The 22,362-nt window shown below is 40.7% G+C and overlaps 1 protein-coding gene across 2 annotated transcripts in view; it reads right to left on the bottom strand.

Moving 5' to 3' along the window:
* Positions 1-8,283: 8,283 nt before the first annotated feature.
* Positions 8,284-22,362, bottom strand: part of LOC116329651 (zinc finger protein 431-like) — a 38,135-nt gene continuing 24,056 nt past the window's right edge. Inside the window, exons 1-3 of one of the 2 annotated variants that reach the window (XM_039617736.1) lie at positions 14,296-14,318; positions 11,476-12,072; positions 8,284-10,660 (exon numbers count right to left, since the gene is read on the bottom strand). In XM_039617736.1, coding sequence (XP_039473670.1) covers positions 10,580-10,660; positions 11,476-12,072; positions 14,296-14,313 — 696 coding nt within the window. In that variant the 5' untranslated portion in view covers positions 14,314-14,318 and the 3' untranslated portion in view covers positions 8,284-10,579. Of the gene's footprint in view, positions 10,661-11,475; positions 12,073-14,295; positions 14,319-22,362 lie in introns of those variants that run through there. The other variant, XM_039617734.1, reaches the window with a different exon arrangement.

The raw sequence follows: 22,362 nt of genomic DNA, 5'->3' as shown, positions 1-22,362 counted from the left end.
TCAACTTTTAAGGAGCTCCTCCATCAATAACCCCTGAGAGTCATTTTCTGTGTCAACGCTAGTCAGCGCGGAGGCGGAGCACTCATCGCTGCTGGCTTTTCAGCCTTTGGGATTAATGCGCGTTGCGAACTTGACACATGAAAATACAACATTGTGGTATTAATGCGCAGTTGTTTAGAAACCGTTATGCTGTCTTGGCGAACTATATTTGTAACTTACAAAATGTAGTCACCGTAACATAAAAATCTGCTTGACATTTTAACTTCCAAAGAACCTCGGTTTAACTTGATGTTGCAAATTCCATAAAAACCTCACAATTAATGAACAATTCTAGGATGTAGTAAAAGCGAAAAAAGTAAATGGCCAAACATAACAGTAAAATGATTTCACGTTTTTGAAGGCTACAACCAAGATTTAAAACATTAAAAATTATAACTGGAACTTAATAAAATGGAAATGGACCAGTTTTTTTAACATCATTTGGTTGTGCCTGCATGTCATTGTGTGTGTGTTTTTTTTAATATAATTTAACATAACTTACACAAAGGTAGGTTACAGATATTCTTTGCATCATAGGATAATTTACGTACAGAGGAGAGGACCAACAGATTTGATTATAACATGTAGCTTTTATGAGCACACTCACATCTCATATGAATTTTACAATTAACCAGGCCCATCCAGATTTTCCCATGCTGACCCATTACCACATTCTGCCACTGTCACTGCAGTACAGGTCAAAATGGTACAGATTTGTACTTTATTTCAAATTGAACCTTTAAAGGGGCATTTCTGGACTTTTAAAGACCAGTATTGTACTTTTAAGGGAACATTTACAAAAAATGTACCTATAGGTACAAAAATGTTCTTCTCTCGTACCTCTATTTCTGAGAGTGTAGCAGGAGGAGAGAAGCTGCAGAGAGGCGTGTAAGACTGCAACTCTGCTTCCTGGTCCCAACTCTGGATAGTCATATTTTGGGGGGTTTAATAAATTGGTCCATATTTCTAGAAATGAGAGCTGCTCCATCCAAAGTGGGATGGATGCCGTCTCTCCTAACAAGACCAGGTTTCCTCCAGAAGGTTTGCCAATTATCTATGAAGCCCACATCGTTTCTGGGACACCACTCAGACAGCCAGCAATTTAAGGAGAACATGCGGCTAAACATGTCACTCCTGGTCTGATTGGGAGGGACCAGAGAAAACTACAGAGTCCGACATTGTTTTTGCAAAGTTACACACCGATTCAATATTGATTTTAGTGACCTCCGATTGGCGTAACTGGTGTCATTACTGCCGACGTGAATTATGATCTTACTGTATTTACGTTTACCCTTAGCCAGTAGTTTTAAATTTCCTTCAATGTCGCCTGCTCTGGCCCCTGGAAGACAATTGACTATGGTTGCCGGTGTCTCTAGCTTCACATGTCTGAGAACAGAATCACCAATTACCAGAGTTTGACCCCGGCGGGTGTGTCGCCGAGTGGGGAAAAACGGTTGAGACACATGAACAGGTTGGTGGTGTACCTGGGGCTTCAGTTTAAGACTATGCTTCCTCCTCACCGTCACCCAGCCGCCCTCTTTCCCCAGCTGCTTGGGGTCTGCCGGGGAACAGCTAGCGGGGCCTACGCTATCTTCGGCTGCACCAGCTACAGGGGCCTGGCTAGCTACGGGTGAATGAAGGGTGCGAAGCCGAGTCTCCAATTCAGTAATCCTGGCCTCCAGAGCTGCAAATATGCTACATTTATTACAGGTATCATTACTGCTAAAGGAGGCCGAGGAGTAACTAAACATCTGACACAATGAGCAGGAAAGTGCAGGAGGGACAGGTGAAGTAGCCATGGTGCTAACGAGTCGGCTACGAGCTAAGCTAAGCTAGCGAAACAGTAAAGAGACAGTGAGTGAATACTTTGGCTATAAATTAGGTAGTGAGTACACAGAAAGGGTGATTCAGATGAAGCACGTTAAGATTATACTATGAAAAAGGGATGTATCAAAAGATTTAAATTAAATTGCTAAGCAGAAAAGCTACTCAGAAACACCACTGTGTTTGAGCAGGAACAGGAAGTGATACTATACCACAGAGCGAGCGAACACCAAGTGACAGCGCCACACTGCGCCCTTTTATGTTACTGAGGTTTTGAATCATTGTAATATAACATGTTCTAGAGTTTCCTCTTCTCCACAGGAATCACATTTCTCTGTATTAAGTTTCCTTATCATGAATAGTGTTGGGCAAGTTAATTAGAAAAAGTAATTAATTATAGTTAGTAGTTACTTCTTCAAAAAAGTAACTGAGTTATTAACTGAGTTACAATATTCTAAAAGTAATTAATTACTTGAAAAGTAACTATTTTGTTACTTTAAAAAAAAAGTTTAACCCTCTGGGGTCCAGGGTATAATTGGCCATTTTTAACTACTTTTATTTTCCCTCCACATTTTACCTTTAAAAACGATTTACTTTGCTTTGTTTGGTATCATTCTTTTCAGCACAACCTCACGTGTCTGAATTTACAGTTATGTTTTCATTTTGACATACTGTATTAACACAATTGATCTAAAATCAGACAAAAAACATAAAATACGAGTAGATAAAGTGATTTTTTTTACTTTAACAACCACAAACATGTTTAATGAATCATATTTCATAACTTTAAATGCAAATATAAATTGTCAATTTCAAAATCAAAATTTCAAAATCTAGTACCTGCAGGTCTGACAGCAGCAGGTGTATCACTCCTGTTTCTACCTGGAGACAGCAGTCGCCTCATTGTTCTCACACACAACACAAAACTATCCACAACACTACACACAACTACACAAAACAACACATTAACTACACACTCCAAACACGCTAAACGTGACAAATTTCTCACATCTCAAAACTCACTCTCTCTCTTTTTCTCTCTATCTGTCTCTCTCTCCGTCACTCCTAAAACTTCTGTTTTGTTTCTCTCATAAGCAGAGAGGTCTTGCTGCGCTCTCCTTAGACAGTAAACATGACAAAACTATTGAGGAAAAGAACACCGCGTATATATTGTTCATGTGTGAATGTGTGTGTGAATGGGTGAATGACTGGATATGTAAAGCGCTTTGGGGTCCTTTGTGACTAGAAAAGCGCTATATAAATACAGGCCATTTACCATTTACCATCATGACTCTGGTTTTACGTGGCCTATCAACACAATTTAAAAACTGGTAGATATCAACTTGTTGCTTTGTCTTTAAGTGGTCATGTGATTGACAGCAAACAGCAGCACTCATGCGATTGTTTTGCCCCCTTAGCTCCAGGTGTTGTGCCAAGAAGTGATTGCCGTCCGCAGGAGCGCGCAAGCTGCTTAAAGCTGTAGCGTCCCACCTTAATTACTTAGATAAGAGGGTCCAGTAGTAGATGAGAGGAATAGGGAAGGATTTGTCTGTGTGTTTTAGTTTGGCTTAGCTGTAAGCCCGAGAGTGTGTGTAATTGTTTAGAGGGAAAGGAATTTATGGACACTGGGGGTCTGCTGTCATAAAAGGAGACAGGAAGCTGCAGTTGGGGATTGCTGATGCTGATGCTTGTACCTGAGAAACTCATAATTGTTATAACTTAGAAGTAGGTTTGCAGGAGACTCTCCACCTTATCTGTAAATGTAAGACAACAAGAGGCCAATGATGTGGATGCAGTGGATGCAGAGTGGGGTTCTCAGTGTTTGTAATATATTAACTCTATTTTCTATGTTGTGTAGAAGAATTTGGGGTAACTTGGGTAAAGAGATTACTTTTATCACAGGCAGGAAGTCACTTACACAGAGACACACACAGTGCTTTGACTGTTACGACGTACCCACACCCACATGCACACTCACTCACGTGCACTTACACATACACACAGGTACGCGCACACACAGGCACTCATGTGCACTCACATGCACTCACATAGACATCTCAAATAGACATTGGTGCAGCACAAGTAATTTATTGTATGAAGGAAATTCTCTTTTGTGTTAATATTTTGAACATGCATTTCTGTCATCCTGTTAATTTAGTGGGTTAATAGCTGATATGCAAATTAGTTGATTGTTACTAGATCAGGGAAGGATGACTGGATTATAAAACAAGTGAATAAGATGTAGCAGAGGGTTGAGTTTCCTGTTTCTGATGTATGAGTGAAGCTTGCACCCAGATATACACTCTAAATACATAAGAACAAACTTGTGTCGTGAAATACACGGCAACATGTTACACATTTACTTTTGGAGAGAAAAAAAAGGAGAAAAGCTAAATGAAATGATTGGGTCTGTGAAAATGAAAAATGAGTGAAAAAGCACAGACCTGGGGAAGAAATTCACATTCCAGTGATGAAACATTGATATGAAGTGTTTAGGAAGCTTTAAATGGTGAACATTTGTGTTGTGTGAATTGTGCAGCTGCTAATAAAAAAAGGGGGGAAATTTCTCTGTGTATTTAGCAGGTGGAAGTATGCTGGTTGGCCCCAGACTTTCCAGAATTGTTTGATATTCTGAAGCACTTGTGGGCAACCAGTAAATATGATGTGGGGAAAATGAACAAAGGTAGTGACTCTTAAGTCACATTTCAAACCATGTAAGCATCAGTTATTAATTAAAGCCAGAAGAGTGACTGCAGCACTGGCTGATTCTTCCAGTTAGGTTTAGGTTGTTTTTCTGTTTCTAACAGAAAGACTGTTTTTTTTTTTTTTGGGGTTACACTTAGACATGTCTGGAACTATGCCCAATATGTTTTTGTACCAGTGCACTTAGAAAAAAACCCTGCCAGGTATCATCCCTCTGCGGGTGATATTTTATGTGTTGATGATTCAAAAGCAGGCTGCAAGATTGGGAGTAAAAGCGCTATAAATTTAATTGAGAGCAAATATAAGGTGAGCTTCTCTAGATTACAATGGGCTTCTGAGGAAATTCACCTACCTAGGACCCTGACCATATTAGATTGTAAGTCCTGTGTTTATGATTGTAGCGATTCAATCCATTTCAAAAGCATCTCTCCTCCTTTTGATGTAACCCAAGGTTGACGTTTTCTTTGCAGATGAAAAACAAATGCTGTTTCATTTCTGTATATGATCTCATATTGTGTTTTCTTTTATGATATAACTGCCATCCGTCGAACAAAGGGTGGAGACCCAGATGGATAGAAGATGACCATAAAATGTGAATTTGTTTTTTCCGCCTGACTTTAGGGAGGATGCACATTGTGAATTCTTTGAGTACACAATGGTGCTGATGTTCAGTAGTTAGAAAAGAAATCTCCATGTGTTTTTATGTGATTCTTAATTAATTATTTTAAATTCTTAATTGTGGTATCACAAAGGGTGGAAAGTGGTGGCAGATTTCTTTTCTCATGTATTCATCACATATTTAATCATATCACATTAGTAATAGTAATATAACTTTCTCCCTTTACTATAGTAAGAGCACTCCTGTCACTAGTGTACATGCATGTGGAATGTTAACACAGTGAGGCCAATGTGATGGGAGACGTTAAACAGATAGTGAGACTCCTTCTGCTTATCAGGGATTTAAATCTTTAGGTGACGGCCAAGCAGAAAACAAGGTCATAATTCTCTCTGTGAGGGAGAAGGTAGAGCCCCCTGTGAGAGGGGCCAACATGTAAGAGTTTGGGGAATGTTCTTTGTCTGTGTGTCTGTATATAAGATGTAAGGGCGGTGGCCACAATTCAGAGATGGTCCTGGTGTTTCACTGCGATGCTCTCTCCACATTGTAATGTGTTTATTAAACCCACTTCAAATCCAGCTCACTGGGTGTGTTGCAGGTTATTGTTAAATTTTTCACACCACTGTCATTAACTCAGCCAGTTAGTGCGAGACAAATCCAGCTGCTCATTAAAGCTTTTTGGTTTGATCAGTCAACTTTGTGTTCTGTACTTACGTTACTTACGTCTATGTATATTTTTTAGCTTAGGCATGTGTGTCATGCAAGCTAGCAGCACCCATCTTTTCTTATTTTATAGTTTTCACGGTGCTTAATCATGGCCAGAGAATGAGCCGTGTGTGGTGAGGAAATAAATGTCTGCACCTGTTAGACTCTTCTGTCATTCTTGATGCCAAGGGCTGCTACAGTAAGCATTTGGGTCAAATGTACTAGGGTTCATGGACCCAGATCCCACTACCTCATGGTCGTTCAAGGCAGCCTGTGCACAACTAGTAGCCCTTTACAGATCCATCCTGCTTTGTATCAGGAAACGTTGATAAACCACAAATGAAAACACAACTTTAAAAAATTAGTTTCAAAAATTAATCATTTTGACATCTTAAACACAAAATCAGAAGTTTTAATGCAAGTTTAAGGAAAAATAATATATTTTAAAGAACTTTTAACCTATTGTCTCAAATATAAAACAGCAGACTGCACTTATATGCATCGTATATGGGATTGTCCAAAAAATTCTGGCTCTGCATAAACAAGGACATGAACTCAATATTAAATTATAAGATCTGTAAAGATCCAGATCAATTCTTACCACGGTTGCTGCATCTGAATAAAAATTTGGACAAAAAGAGATCCACGTTATTAAATAAGCTTATATTTAATGTCAGGAGATTTGTGTTATTGAACTGGATTAAGGAGCAGCCTCCCTACTGTAACTCAGTGTTGCAAAGAAGTTTTTAAGATTCTACCATCTGAAAGGTTCAGTACGAAATTAAATGACAATGATGAAGATTTCATGGACATATGACGACCTGTGGTGGAGTACACTTCCCCTGCAATCAGAAAGAGAGAGAGTATCCTTCGAGGAAAGTGTTCAAATCAAAGGCAAAGACAGGACGTGTGTATGTTGCCGTTATATGAGGGATTCATTATGTTACTTACTTAGTTTACTCATACTGCTTTAGTTTTTTGTTGGTTGCTTTTTCTGTGTGTGTGTGTGTGTGTGTGTGTGTTTTATTGTCTAAAACTAATTAAAAACTTTAAAAAGGATTTTATGGGTCATTTATTTCATAACTTTCAGGTAAGAATCTTAATAAGCTGCAGGAACCCTGATTAGTGTGAGTGGAAAACGGCCGAGTCTCCTCTGATAAATCTGCGCCACTGAAAACAGTTCATCTGACTCTGACTGTAAACATGTTTCTATTTGTCACTTCAGCCTTTACTCTGAAATACAGGAAATGAAATCACAGCTCAAACTATTTCTTTAACAGTTTAAATGTTATTTAAACATTGTAGAATTTCAACAAAACAAACAGCCAGAATAAGAAAACATCTGCAGAACACATGGATCAAAATACATTCAATAAAAAAATTGATAACATGAAACATATTTCTTCATCCAACTGCTAAAACAAAGCTAACCACTCAATATGAACACTAAAGCAGAACAGTTTAGAAACCTTAAAATGGAACTAGGGAACCATTTTCATTCATAGCTGCCTCATCAGATCTTTACAGGAGATTCCATCTGAACTCTGGTGAGGCTGATCTCAAGGGTTTGAAGTCTGACCCTGAAACCAGAAGAGGATCGTTCTGTCTCTTCAGATTCACTGTGATGGGAGTGATTTCAGCCAGGACTGATCACACTGATGTTTGCGCAGACAATGAAGTGAATGCTTTGGCACATTGGTAACAGTGAAACAGTTTATTAGTAACGTAGTATCGTTTGTGTTCAGATTCAGAAGCATTTATTTATCCCCAAGGATCAATTAAGAGACTGACCTTGCCGACCGTACATACAATACACAAACATCACATTGGGGAGACGGGTCAGGCTAGGTAGCTGGGCTGTCAGCCGTACGAGCAGCGACCCAGAACCAAACAACAATGGAAAATGCACATGTAACCCATATTTAAGGATGGCTTGGATAAAATATACCAAAATGAAAAAAAGGGACCATTAATCTTAGCAGTACACTCTGTTTATAGTGAATAAGCCATAGGTGCAGCAGTTAAAGAGTTAACTGCTCTGGTGTAGGCGTGAGTTGCTCTAAGCCAATGAGCTGCTGAAACGTGGTGCAGGGTCCCGCCTGCCATCTCCGTCTGAGAGAGCACAGGCTTTTCCTTCTCTCTCTCGCGAATCCTCCATGAGCACGCTAGCAAGGAAAAAGACACAGCGATTCACTGAAACGAGGTATGAAAAAAATAATATAAACGGGAGAGTTAGCACTTGCCGCTTATGAAAGACCTTTTATTGTATGTGTACTGCTAAGACAAGTAACTAGCTGGTTCCTTTTACATTGTTTGGTCGACGAAGATCGGGAGTTAGAGACGACGCCATTTCATCATTCCTGCGCCATCTCGCGCTGCTCCGCCTTTCTTTTCTGAGATCGGTGAGCAAAGTATTTTAATAGTTCATTGTTTATCTGCACTTTTCATTAGTTCTTTGTAAGCAGAATGTTCCAGTGTTTATTTGATAATTGTTTAAAAATATTTTGTGGAAAACTTTATTCAATTTACTGAAAAAACAGCATTTGAAGCAAATGCTGAGTGTGTGTTTTACTGTTTATTTTCAATTTGTAACATGGCTAACGTTGCAAATAATATATTTTATTTGATACTGAACTGTGATTATATGAGAACTTAATATGTCCTATGACACTGTCGTTGACAGGTCAGGTTTTTTTGTTTCCCTTTGTATCTTCCTTTTGATGCATTGCAACGGATCCTGTAATCGATGGCGAGCCAACCCCGTTGAAGGACCAATTGACTTTGTTCTGTGCTGCACAGCAGAGTGTGGTAGGCCAGTTGCAACAAAACAAAAACACACCGCGCCACTTTGAACTTACTGTTCCCCTTCTTCACACACATCCCCCTGGACTTACGGACGGTTTATTTTAAGGACTTTTTACGGACTCTATACATCCCACGAACAGGAAGGGAAGTGGGTGTGGGCGGTTGGATCTATTTCTCCAGCTGAATAATTGTTGCAATTGGTTCACAAAGTCTATGAAGATATAACCAAGTGTTGTTATTTGGATTTTGCTAAGTGATATTGTGGTTCATTTTGGAAGTGAACTTCGTACATTTAGAAGGGTGCACCCAGGTAAGGTTTCTTTTTTGTGATTACTGTGATTGTGCCACAGGGTTGTCACTGAGGAAAATACTGGTACCAAAAACAGAGGCTTTTATTTATAATATTTTGTATGTTTGTAATTTTCTTTCTTTTGTTTCTGGATGACAAAAAATACAAAGCCGGCATTTTCAAAACTCACAGTTGCCTGAGTCTCATTCAGTTTGCCTCTCCTGTACATAGCCGAACCCACTGGTCCAAAGCAGTGAGCTCTTTTGCATCAAATTTGGGTGAAGTACCTTTTGGTCTTAGAGTATTAGAAACACATTAGTGTTATACACAACATGAGGAAAGATGAGGAGAAAAAAAGAACTCCCCCAGACTGAGCTCCAACAGGAAGATCATTTTGAGTACATGCGTATGTGTTTGCGTGAGTGTCTGTTCAGTGTTCAACCAAGAGAACGTGTCCCTTCACCCGGTTAAGCAAAAGTCAACAATCTTCGTTTGACGCATGTGACCTTGAATGACGAGGGAGAGAGTCATAACAAACAGTCTTATTATCTAATGAAGAATTATTATTCCTTTGCCTTGAGCATGTAGCTGGTGCCAGGGGTGCCGCATGAGATGAAGATGGTAGTTATTTTGGTTACTGCGAACAAACTGCATCCAACTTTACAGTTGGTCTAAAGTCCGTCACTGGTCACCAGGTCTCTATATTCCAGTTTATCTTCTTCAAGATGTTATCCATATAGCAGAACCAAAACAACCAAAAAAAAACCCCCAAAAAAACAGATGACCTGCATCCAATCCAACAGTCCGAGTACTCACAGCCGTGCCCATGGTCTATCATGTCGGCCAGCCTTGTGGGATTTTGAACAGCTGTTGCCACTTCTTGTTCTTCCATAAGCCAGGTCCGGGCCAGCTCCAATCAGCCAGAACTCTGTTATTGTGGTTCCGAATTGGTAGATGTCATTCAATGTTCTCCATCGAGAGTGTCACCAGACTCACGACGCAACCGACTGGCAGCAAATATCTCCGCAGGACAGTCGAGCTCTCCCAAGCCCAGGAGGGTGTCAATTCCATTAAGGGACCAGTTGATCAAATCCATAATTGTTCTTTCCGTTTTTAGAGAACAAGTCTAGGAGACTCTCTTAGGGTTAGAGAATAAGCGAGACTATACAAAGGACATGATGAGCCAAACAGGAAAGATAAGCGAGAAGGAGAGGGTGAAGGAGAAAGTGCGACCGCCTCTGTCAAGAGCCAAGAGAACCAGAGTATGAACTGAGATTCCTGAAGCTCTTGTCACACTGGTCACAGCTGTAGTTTCCTTTCATGTGCGTACGTTCATGAAAGTTATGACTACCTGGGAGTGAGAAGCTTTTGTCACAGTGTCTGCACTTGTATGGTTTCTCAACTGTGCACATGTTTGTTTGTTTGTTTGTTAAAATTGACCAGTAGTAGTGAACGATGACCCACATTGGTCACAGAGGTGCTTTTTAACCCCACTGTGAATGACTTCATGGCGTTTTAATGTACTCGAGAAGCTTCACCCACTATTTTTGCACTAGGTGAGTTTATCTCCAGTGTCTTTATGTTGATGTCTTTTTAGGTCAGCTTGCCAACTGAAACTCTTTCCCACCACCACAGTGATGACAGGGTTGAGAACTGGATCCATCTGTGTCGCTCTGCTCCTAAACAAAGACACAAAGACAGTGTACGTCAGTCCTTCAACATTTTTATCCTGAACGTCGCCTGAAATAAAGAATCTCTGCAGACGTCCAATTACATGTTACTGTTTCAGTTAACACACTCAGTTTACTGGCCTGCAATAACTACAATACTACAGTAATGCTTATTTATGTTTACAGTAACATCTGAGTTACACTGAAGTACTACTATGCTTATGTTTAAAGGCTATCAACAAAGTGCTAAACTACTAATGTAACACTGCAATAATACTAATTTAATACTGCATTTATAACACTGTAACTGTGCAGTTATAACACTCAGCTGACCGAGAGAATAAAAACACTACTACCCCCATGACACTGCAATTATAACATTAAATTAGTATTTTAACACAAATGTCTAAAAGTACTAAAGCTATAAATAAGCAATGTTACTACTGCTACAATACTACAATACCATTCCATAACGATATAAGCATGTTAACCATAAGAGAAGATTACTGAATGGTTTGGTTTTGTACTTATTTTCATTTGTGTTTCATTTTATTCCATGATCCGCGGGTCTGCGCTTTCTGTTTACGTTTTTGTGCAGAATCCGTGCTCTCATTTACTGAGATTCTGGCGTTTCAGGCAAAATACATTCATATTAAAAAACTGGATTCAGGATTTTAATGAATCGATATCACGTTATCCAAGCCAGAATCGATTTTAATCGATAAATCGATTATCAAAACCCACCCCTAGCTAACAGAGTTTAATGAGCAGAGTTGTTCCAAACAGTCAGGCTAAAATGACAAGATAAAAATAAAAATACATACCTCACAGTAACTGCACTTGTAGAGTCTCTTTCTGTTGTGGATCTGTTGGTGTCGTCTCAGGTAATGTATAGATTTAAAAGTCTTCTCACACAGGTCACATTTATGAGGTTGTTCCTCAGTGTGGGTAAACATGTGGCGTTTTAGGTGTGTGTCTGTAGTACAGCGTTTGCCACACTGATCACAGCAGTACACATCATGTCTGGTGTGAATGCGTAGGTGTATATTTCTGCTCTCAATCCGGCCAAAAGTTTTCCCACAAATGTCACAGCTGTATGCCTTAATTCCAGAGTGGGTAACTAGATGAGCCTTTAAGTTGCAACTGTGAGTAAAAGCTCTGCCACACTGATCACAGCTGTACGCTTTAACTCCACTGTGGATGGCTTGGTGTGCTTTTAGGGAACGCTTCCAGGAAAAAGTCTTTTCACACATGTCACAGCTGAATGGTTTCTCTCCAGTGTTGATGACCTGATGACGTTTTAGTTTAGCCTTCCCAATAAAATCCTTCCCACACTCGTCACAGGTGTATGTTTTCTCTCTCTTTCTTCTGTGAGGTTTGTCGGCCTCCTGAGAGCGCTGACTTCTCGCTCCATGTTGGTCCTGCAGTGACAGAGAAACAAATAGAGGCAGTGAGTGAAAAGCAGTTGTGGAACAACCTGAACCTTCAAACTCCCTCCATTAACACTAGTTTTAAACCTGAAGGTGGAGCGTGGCATTAGAAATGGGTACCGGTATCCGATGCCATAATGGCACCGGTTTTCAGTACCGTTACTGAACGGTAGTAACCAGACCGAAAAGCAGCGCACATTTTGGTGATTTATTTCGGTGCTTTTTTTCCCCTGAGATGTGATACACTTCAGATTCTAGCCAATCATTTTACGCTTCCAAGGATAGTAGGCGGGCCCAGGTGAGCACGTTCTTTTAGAGCAGAGCTACAGATTAAAAATACCCAAGGTGAAGTGGTCAAAAGTCTGGCTGTACTTCACAGCAAAAGATGCAAACTCAGCGGCCTGCAACAAGTGCTTCAAGGTGATACTGTGCAAAGGAGGTAACGCCTCGTATATGATGAAACACCTGGCAACGCATAGCGTTTTTTCTTTTAAAGCCAAGAAATTCACCTTACGTACTACGGGTGTGGTGCCTGTTATCAGACCCGGAGTTAGCAACATCCCCCAAGAACCCGAAGAGGAGAGTCCTGGCCCCTAGCCCTGTCAGTGTAGCAGAAATGATGACGGATGCAGCAGCCGTTCTTTTCTGGGCGAGTAGCTTAATGTTGTTCATGTGTAATTTGCGTCGAGTACGCTAACCACGTTATTAAATTAATGCATGCAAGGTGAACTAGCAAACACCGTCATAGTTACATGCGGCTGTCTTCTTGTTTGATGGCAGATACTTCCTGCACCCTGGCCAAAAAGGCTAAAATGACCAAAGAAAAAGTGGAACACAGCTGAACATGAGAGGTTTTTGGACAAAGTTTGTGTTCTCTATTCTTCAAGCACCGGTTCGAGCACCGTTTACGCACCAGCACCTTTTCAAAAGTACCGGTTTGGCACCGTTATCAGATAAAACCTAAACGATACCCACCCCTACGTGGCACCAAACACCTTAAAGGTCTCTTATCCTCACCTGCTGGTAGTAGTAACACATTACATCCAACTTGGTGTTAAAAATAATTCATGACTGTTCAAACACTAAAATCATGCCCCACCTGCCTACTTGTACACAAATATTAATACTAACATGCTAACACACTCATAATAGCAAAAAATGTTTACAGGTCTATGCTTTTTTATATTTCCCGTTCCTGATATTAGTTTGTTCAATGATAACAGATCCATTGTAATCGTTAACAGGTTCTTAGTCATCGTACTCTAAGGAGCTTGGAAGGCAAACATGTTTAAGCTTGCTTGAAGATGTTTCACCTCTCATCCGAGAATCTTATTCAGTTCTAGGGTCAAATGGTGGAGAGTCCCAGATTTTAAACTTAATGGGAGTGTCCCCCAAAAGGGTCATGGACCCCCTATTGATCCTCTACCTAATCACACCAGCCATGGTGTAAAAACAGGTGTGGGTCACAGTCAGCCAAGGTTTCAGGTGAACCCATTATGAAACTTAACTCCACCCTATCATGTGATTTCCTGAGGTCAAAATGCCCAGGATGTGAGTGGGTGTTAAAGCGTATGTGAAGGCATCTCAAAACTGGATTACAGATGGCAGACAGTTGGTGTCGTAACCCACCGTCTCTGAGTCCTAGTAATTTTTCTTGCCTGTCCAGTTTGGCACCGTAACAATCAGAATTATTGTCTGAAGGCCAAAGAAAATTTTCGGAAGGGGCCCGACCGAGCCACGGGTGCCAGGCACCACCAAGCAGTCACCAGGAGTGAGCCAGTACACAGCTAAGCGCCTAGACCACCACACCTGGGGGGGCCTGAGATGTTCCCAGAGAGGTGGAGTTAAGACCCGACTTGACATATAAGCATAGACAAACAGGCACAATCATGCATCCCCACCTTCATGCACACCCATAAAAATACACAGCACTCGCTCAAAGTGGAGACAAACACAACTGCCGAGAACAGCGGACTCCCATAAACCATTTTCAACCCCCCCACAGGTTAAACATAATATATAAGTGTCTTAGATTTATTTAATTGTTTTATTGTTCCTGAGTAAATCGGTTTAGCTGAGATTAAAGTTAAGCCTCATAACATATTATAGCACAGTTGAATAATAGGGGATGGCAGCAAAAACTCATCAAGTATGCTGCTGTTCCAATTGTACAAATCATACTTGAGATTTGAGAAAGGGCCATAGATTCCTCACCTTCTGTGTTGAGCTCATTGTTTCCTCTGTAGTGACTCAGCTGAGTCCAGATGGCTGAAAATGTTCCTCTGCTGCTCCGTCAGACTCTTCTCCTCCTGCTGATCAGCTGGGACACAAAACAGATCTTTGTTAGGCTCCACACTGCACTGAAGAGTCAAAGTGTCTCATATGTTCATCTGACAACACAAAGTACAAATTTCACTCTGATTGCTTGTAGAAATCTTGTGAGTCGTGTTGTGCAAAGTGAGGTAACTCTCTCACTCACTTATACTTCAGGAGGAACTTTGTGACATTGGCTCTAATATTCTAAGCAGCCCTTTACTATGACAGGGCCAGAAAGTCCTATTTGAAGGTTTGGGAGACGGACCATGTTAAAGGTGGATTGGGGTTTATACACTTTGTGTTATATACGGCTTCAAAGTTTTGGTGCACTGTGTTGCATGGAGAATCTGTAAAAATAATGATATTGTAATTTCACTGTATAATAAAAATTAGAATTATATAAATTTTTTTAAATGGTAAATGGCCTGTATTTGTATAGTGCTTTACTTAGTCTCTAAGTACTTTACACTACATTCAGTCATTCACCATTTACACCATTACCCTTTTGTAAAATAACCATTTCAAACTATTTACAGAACAATCAGCTGTTAAGATGCCACGCAAATTATTTGTGCCACTCCAAAAAAATAATTTCTGTCCACTATAAAGGAGAACATCACAGCCTGATACCTGCAGGTCTGACAGCAGCAGGTGTGTCACTCCTGTTTCTACCTGGAGACAGCAGTCGCCTCATTGTTCTGACACACAACACAAAACTATCCACAACACTACACACTAACTACACAAGACAACACATTAACTACACACTCCAAACACGCTAAACGTCACAAATCTCACATCTCAAAACTCGCTCTCTCTTTTTCTCTCTCTCTCTCTCTCTCTCGCCGTCACTCCTAAAACTTCCCCTGTTTTGTTTTGTTTTGTTGCTCATAAGCAGAGAGTGCTTGCTAGCGCTAACGTGGCGAAACTATTGAGGAAAAAACGCCGCGTATATATATTGTTTATCATGACTCTGGTTTTAGGTGGCCTATCAACACAATTTATAAACTGGTATATATCACCTTGTTGCTTTGTCTTTAAGTGGTCATGTGATTAGCTTACCACAACTCCTTTATTCTTCCTCAGTCAAACAGCAGCACTCATGTGATTATTTTGCCCCCTGAGCTCCAGGTGTTGTGCTAGACAGTGATCGTGATTACCGTCCGCGGGAGCGCGCAGCTGCTTAAAGCTGTAGCATCCAGATTACTTAAGTAGACAGCTACTTCTGTGTGACTGATATAAGATGCGGTAAGCTGAACACAGCTTCAACCGTCTGTTTGTTGAAAAATAGTAACGGACCACGTTTTCTGTAACGGGTCGTAACGATAGGAATAGGATAGGAATAGTAATTAGTTAGATTACTCGTTACTGAAAAAAGGAACGCAGTTACTTGTAACGCCGTTATTCCCATCACTGATTCTGGTTGTGTTTACTGACCTCCAAACGATTTTATGTGGTACACGACACTCTCTGTGAAATCTGTGAAATGTTTTAGGACTTTGCTAAGCTACGAACCATCACCGCTTGATGGACTGTCGGAGCATTAAGGCTATGATACGCAGGAGCCTCGCGGAGTGATACGTGCTGTGCTTCAACATAATATTACGTATTGTGTGTGTATAACCTCTTTTTAAGTTTTGTGGATATTATACATGGTTATGCTGAGGATATGTCGGCCAATTTCCACTGGAAATGCCTTTTGGTTAAACTGTCAGCAAGGAATTTGCACTGTTACATTTTTATATAACTTTAACGCACATAAAAAACAGCTGCTTGTTTAAGTTAAAATACATTGATGTTTTTTATGCACTAATAAAGTTGTGGAGTTGTAAAGTATTTTGTATAGTGTCAATTATATCGTAAAGTTATATCGTTATCGCAAATTTTCAAATGTATATCGTGATGAATATTTTTGGTCATATCGCCCTGCCCTAATAGCCGCTGCCATAAAATTGAGCTCTTAACAACAAACGCTCTCAGTCGCTGTTGCCATTGGCAAGCAGTAGCCGCATAGACACCAGTAGGTTTCCCTCAGTCTCGCGTCCACGTTTGATGGATTGTTTTCATCTTCATCTAAACTAAGTACTTGTTGACTATTGTCATCCTCTCTCTCTCGATTTGCTCTGGTTCAAACTGGAAAGGTTGAACAGAAGCCATTTCAGAAGACCTCATTCAGGAGCTAAACTCAACATGAACTGAACTCACAGTAAAGTTAGCTCGGTGCTTACCTTTAGATGAGCCCACAAACCGAGAGAAACTCCGTGATGAAGCTGGAACTCTTTCCAAACACAGGAAACAGATCAGGGAGCAGAGACCCACGTGGTTCACGCTGATCTCAGCTACGATCCAGGAGACAAGGGTGGGCAGATCGATGCAGATATCGATACAAACGTTGGTAGTGGTATATGATCGATACTTTAGTTTATTTCTGTCCTTAAGTTCACTACTTTACTCGCTTTGGATAAAACGGTGGCTCCGTCTGTGCAAACTGTGCACGCCGTACAGTTTGCACTGTGTACGGGGAAACAGGCTTCTTCTTCTTTTTATTATTTGCACCATTTTGTTGTTTGGCGGTTGTCAAAAAACAAAATGGTGCCTTACCGCCACCAACTGGTGTGGAGTGGAACGTCGACACCCAAAACTGGAATAAGGCCTGAAAACTTTCACTTCTTGAACCCTTTTGCAGTAAACTTACGTTTTGAACAGCGTCAACATTATCCCCCTTTTCAGCTTCTCGGCAACTCAACGGTTTGACAGTCACCAATAGTAGTGTTCAAGCCAGCATGTCCAAATCTTATTCTATTTATGACAACCTCCTCTCTCCCACTCCTTCCTGTGCTTCTCATTTCTCCTACCCTCCTTAAATTTCTTTCCCCCTCCCACTGTTTTTACCATGTTTCCTTTATTTCTTGCCTTATGATACTCTTCATCTCTCTCTGACAGAATAGCCAGTTCAGTTAACCCATGTTTTGTGGCTTTCTTCACAGCTCTGTCATTTCATTTGCTCTGACTCTATAGTGAGCTGGAATCCATAAAAAGGCAACTATAAGTCCTATCATGTGTATTTTGTAAAGTGTTTGCTGAACCTCTGTTAGCACATCTGCTCTACTTCCTGGGTGGCTACATTGTAAACTGTCCAATGAAGAGCTTCAGTCTGAAAAAATGTCTGATTGTAATGGTCACATGTCTTCTTTGGGGGGAAACTCCCACTGGGTTTAAATCTGGGACTCTCCACCAATTGACCCTTAAAACTGAAGAAGCTTCTCGGATGACAGGTGAAACGTCTTCAAGCAACTTCATGAAGTCCAGATGCTTTTCTTTACAAGCTCCTTAGTCTACGATTACCTGGATGACTGAGAACCTTCACAGACAGGTCACATGTCTTCTACCCACTGAACAACTAACAGTATTGGAAGCATTTCTCCAGCGTATACTGACAGCCCATCATTGATCTTAGTTAAACTGCAGGAATGTCTTAAAGATATAGAGACCTGGATGGCTGCTAACTTTCTGCTTCTTAATTCAGATAAAACTGAGGTTGTTGTACTCGGCCCTGAAAATCTTAGAAATATGATATCTAAGCAGATTCTTACTCTGGATGGCATTACCTTGGCCTCCAGTAATGCTGTGAGGAACCTTGGAGTCATTTTTGACCAGGATATATACTTCAACGTACATATTAAACAAATATGTAAGACTGCTTTCTTCCATTCCAAACCGCAAAGGATTCTGGGAAGTAGTGGCAAGAGGTACTAGCGGGCACAGGCTTTCAACTGAAATCAGTTACACAGCGATAAAAAGAAACAAAAAATGGCAAGAAGCTGTTGTATTATTAACTGCACAAGCCGGGCGAATGACAGCCGCGTGAAGTCGACGGGAAATGCGATTGGTTTTCATCAGATTCCGGCGTGGAAGAGAAATTAGGTTTTGTGGTGCCATGTGAAGGTGAGAACATGACTTTGCTGGATAAGATAGTCGCTGTATCACGTGCGCTCACAAATATGTGCCCAAGTGTTGTTGTGAAGCAAGCAAGTGATGAATAACTGTTTTCCAATTTGCTCTTGTTTTGTTGTGCAGCTGTGTTTTTAAACAAATCAACTAATAATGCACAACAGTATACTATTTTTGCCTTTGTCCTGTAAGCTTCAATAGTAACATGTAACACTGTTGTCAGTTATAAATAAAGACAGTCCTGATGAAAGACTTGTGCAACACTTACTTTATTTGTATTGGTTCTGACACTGTATATTAGTAAAGACAGACATTTATAGCAATTTAAACACGTTCTAATAATTCACTGTGAGTAACAGAACAACAGGTAACAAACCATAAAGTGCAGAGTACAGGAAGATGGGTCCACCGTAATGTGACACTAAACATGAATTCACAAGAAAGTCCTTCAATATAAGAGTTGTCTCTGAACGGGTGTAACTGAAATACTTTCTGGTTAGTTTTCTATGCAAGCTTTTTTCTTTCGTTTTTTTTTTTGTCACGGTAACATCCATGGAATGTGGCCCTTGTGAAACACTGGTTTCTGGATCACTGTAGTGATTGGCCAAGAGCTCAGGCATTACAACTTTGTAGAAGAAATCCTGAGCGACAGGCAACATTTTAGTCCACAAGTCTACATCTGGCATCAGAAAGTCAGAAGTGGTTTTATTGCCAAATGTTGAGCAGGTTTACAACATTAGGAAATTGCTGCGGTACTTAGTGCAAACATACTGTCATATAACGCTTAAATAGACGTAAAAATAAGAATTAAAGAATTAAAAGTGCTAAGTAGATAGATATATACATGGGTGCAGGTGGTGATCAGTGCCAAACATGGAATGATGCAGTGAACACAGTGTAGGGTCATGTGTTGGTGGTGGGAACAGTCATATGGTTATTGTTCATGAGGGGAAGAAACTGTTCTTATGGCGAGAGGTTCTGGTGCGAATGGACCGGAGCCTCCTGCCTGAGGGGAGCAGGTGTGTGTCACACGTGTAACAACACTAGCTTTTGTTGTCCACACAACAAAGTCACAAAAGTGTGACTTTGTAACACAGATCTGGGCCTGAAGTGATTCTTCCTGCTCGTGCTTGTGTGCCAAAGGTCACATTTGTGCTGCTCCCTGGTTTTCTCTTCCAGTGCCTCTGCCTCAGCCTTTGAGACAACGACACAGTGCTTCAGACGATCACAGTACTGCAGAAGGACAGATAGCTGACAGCCCTTCATCTGTGGGTCATAGATACGTAGCAGTGATTTGGGGAGGACACGAGGCTGGACAGGGTCAGCATATAGGTGGCAGAAGTCCTCCATAACAGCGCATAGGCCTGACCGGTTTTCATGCATGAGATCTGTGAGAGGCTTTAAATCGGCCAGTGTACGCACTTGTAGTGAACTGCCACCAGTGCGAGTCTGAATTTTGGGATTTGGAGAACAGTCACTTTGTCCAGCACTAAAGGATTGGTCGAGTGCCCTTTTTCTTGCTACACTGGTGGTGTAGTCAATCGCGTGGCCTGGTACTCCTTGCACTCTCTTGATGTTGGAGGGCATTATCCAGTAAGCTTGGACATCTGATATTACCTCGTAGACGCACAGTAGTGTCAACTTTGTAAAGGAGAGCCGCCACATGCACACACTTCTCTGCCACACCAGCCATGCATATGCAATGTGCACTTTCAACGTCCCCATTAGATTGCAGAATTACCCAGGGCTGAAGAGGCTTTTGGCTGAGGCGCATGGAGTGATTTACCTGAAACAGTCAATGTATTTGAGGAATCAATATTTCAGTATAGATCCACATATCACTAATCATGACCTATTATGGCTCCTTTAAGTTCAATAATTGCTATGTCCTCTGCCTCATGTAATTAGGAGCTGGTGTTCAGGAGCCATTTTTCTTATTTCCCTGTCTTTATCACCACTAGAGGGTTGTATTTCATTTTATGTACTGGTTATGGCAGAGGTGGGTATGGGGTTATTTAAGGTCAAGGGAATTCTGTCCAGGTGTTGCTGATGAGGAGGGGCAAACCATTTTCTACTGTGCTTAGTCTACTTACTTGTTGTCTGTGTTTAAATGGAAATTTAAATGGACGTTGCAAAGGAAATAAATGCACCTTTCCTTGATTCAGAGTCTTTCCCTTTTCACGTAAATGGTCTCCTTGACTCTGGTCTCAAACCAGCGTTCCTCCCTGTCCAGGAAGTGTACCTGTGTTCCTGGAGGACAGGCGGGCCCATGGACCAGTCCATGGACCAGTCCACAGCTGAACACCGTACTTGGGTTCAACTTTCAGTGAAACTGAGGCCACAGCTCAGGACAATAGAAGATTGAAAAATGCTGCCTGGTCTAATGGGTCTCAATCTCTGCAACATTCAGCTTTCAGAATTTGTCTTAAACAGCATAAAAGCATGGATCCATCCCACCTTGTATGATGAAAACGTTGATGAAATCTGAGCAAATGAAACCACAACTTTAAAAAATGAATTCCCAAAATTAATTGTTTCGACATCTTAAACACAAAACAATAAGTTTTAATACCTACAGCAAGTTTAAGAAAAAATAAAAGATTTTAAAGATCTTCCAACGTTTTTTCTCAAATATAAAACAGCAGATGACACTTACATGCATCTTTTATGGGATTGTCTAAAAATATCTAAATTCTGGCTCTGCATCAACAAGAAAATGAACTTGACACTAAACTGTAAGATCTGTAAAGATCTGGGTCAATTCTTACCACAGTTGCTGCATCTGAATAAAAATCTGGACAAAAAGAGATCCACGTTATTAAATAAGCTTATGTTTAATGTCAGGAGATGTGTGATTGAACTGGATTACAGAGCAGCCCACCTACTGTAACTCAGTGTTACAAGGAAATTTTTCATACATTTCAGGTCAGATTTTTAATAAGCTGCAGGAACCCTGTTCAGTGTGAGTGGAGAACAGCCAAGTCTCCTCTGATAAACCTCCATCTGTGCCACTGAAAACAGTTCGTCTGACTCTGACTGTAAACATGTTTCCATTTGTCACTTCAGTCTTTACTCTGAAATACAGGAAATGAAATCACAGCTCAAACTTCTTCATCCAACTGCTGGAACAAAGCAAACCACTCGACATGAACACTGAAGCAGAACAGTTTAGAAACCTTAAAATGAGACTAGAGAACCATTTTCATTCATAGTTGCCTCATCAGATCTTTACAGGAGATTCAATCTGAAGTCTGTGGAGCCTGATCTCAAGGGTTTTGAGTTTGACACTGAAACCAGAAGAGGATCTTTCTGTCTCTTCAGATTCACTGTGATCCAGTGATGGGAGTGATTTCAGCCCTGAGTGATCACGCTGATGTTTGCACAGAGCAGACAATGAAGTGAATGTTTTGGCACATTGGTAACAGTGAAACAGTTTATTAGTAACGTGGGATTGTTTGTGTTTGGAGTATGAACTGAGATTCCTGAAGCTCTTGTCACACTGGTCACAGCTGTAGTTTTCTTCCATGTGTGCACGTTCATGACGACTACGACCATATGATTGTGAGAAGCTTCTGTCACAGTGTCTGCACTTGTATGGTTTCTCTCCTGTGTGGACTCGTTTGTGTGTTTTAAGGTGACTTGCAGAAATGAAAGATGACCCACACTGATCACAGACGTGCTTTTTGACCCCACTGTGAATTAGTTCATGCTGTTTTAATCTACTTGATGTGGTGAAGCTTCTCCCACATTCTTTGCAGTATTTCAGTTTGTCTCCAGTGTGTTTACGTTGATGTACTTTTAGGTTCTTTTGCTGACTGAAAGTTTTTCCACAAAGGTCACAGTGAAATACTTTCCCACCACCACAGTGGTGACAGGGTTGAGAACTGGATTCATCTGTGTCGCTCTGCTTCTAAACAAAGACACAAAGACAGTGTAAGTCAGTCCTTCAACACTTTTATCCTGAACGTCGCCTGAAATAAAGAGCAAATAAAAAACAAACAAAAATCATAACTG

The sequence above is a fragment of the Oreochromis aureus genome, linkage group 9, assembly GCF_013358895.1.
Source record: "Oreochromis aureus strain Israel breed Guangdong linkage group 9, ZZ_aureus, whole genome shotgun sequence".
In the NCBI taxonomy this organism is placed as follows: Eukaryota; Metazoa; Chordata; class Actinopteri; order Cichliformes; family Cichlidae; genus Oreochromis; species Oreochromis aureus.
This window is presented reverse-complemented; position numbering and strand designations above follow the sequence as displayed.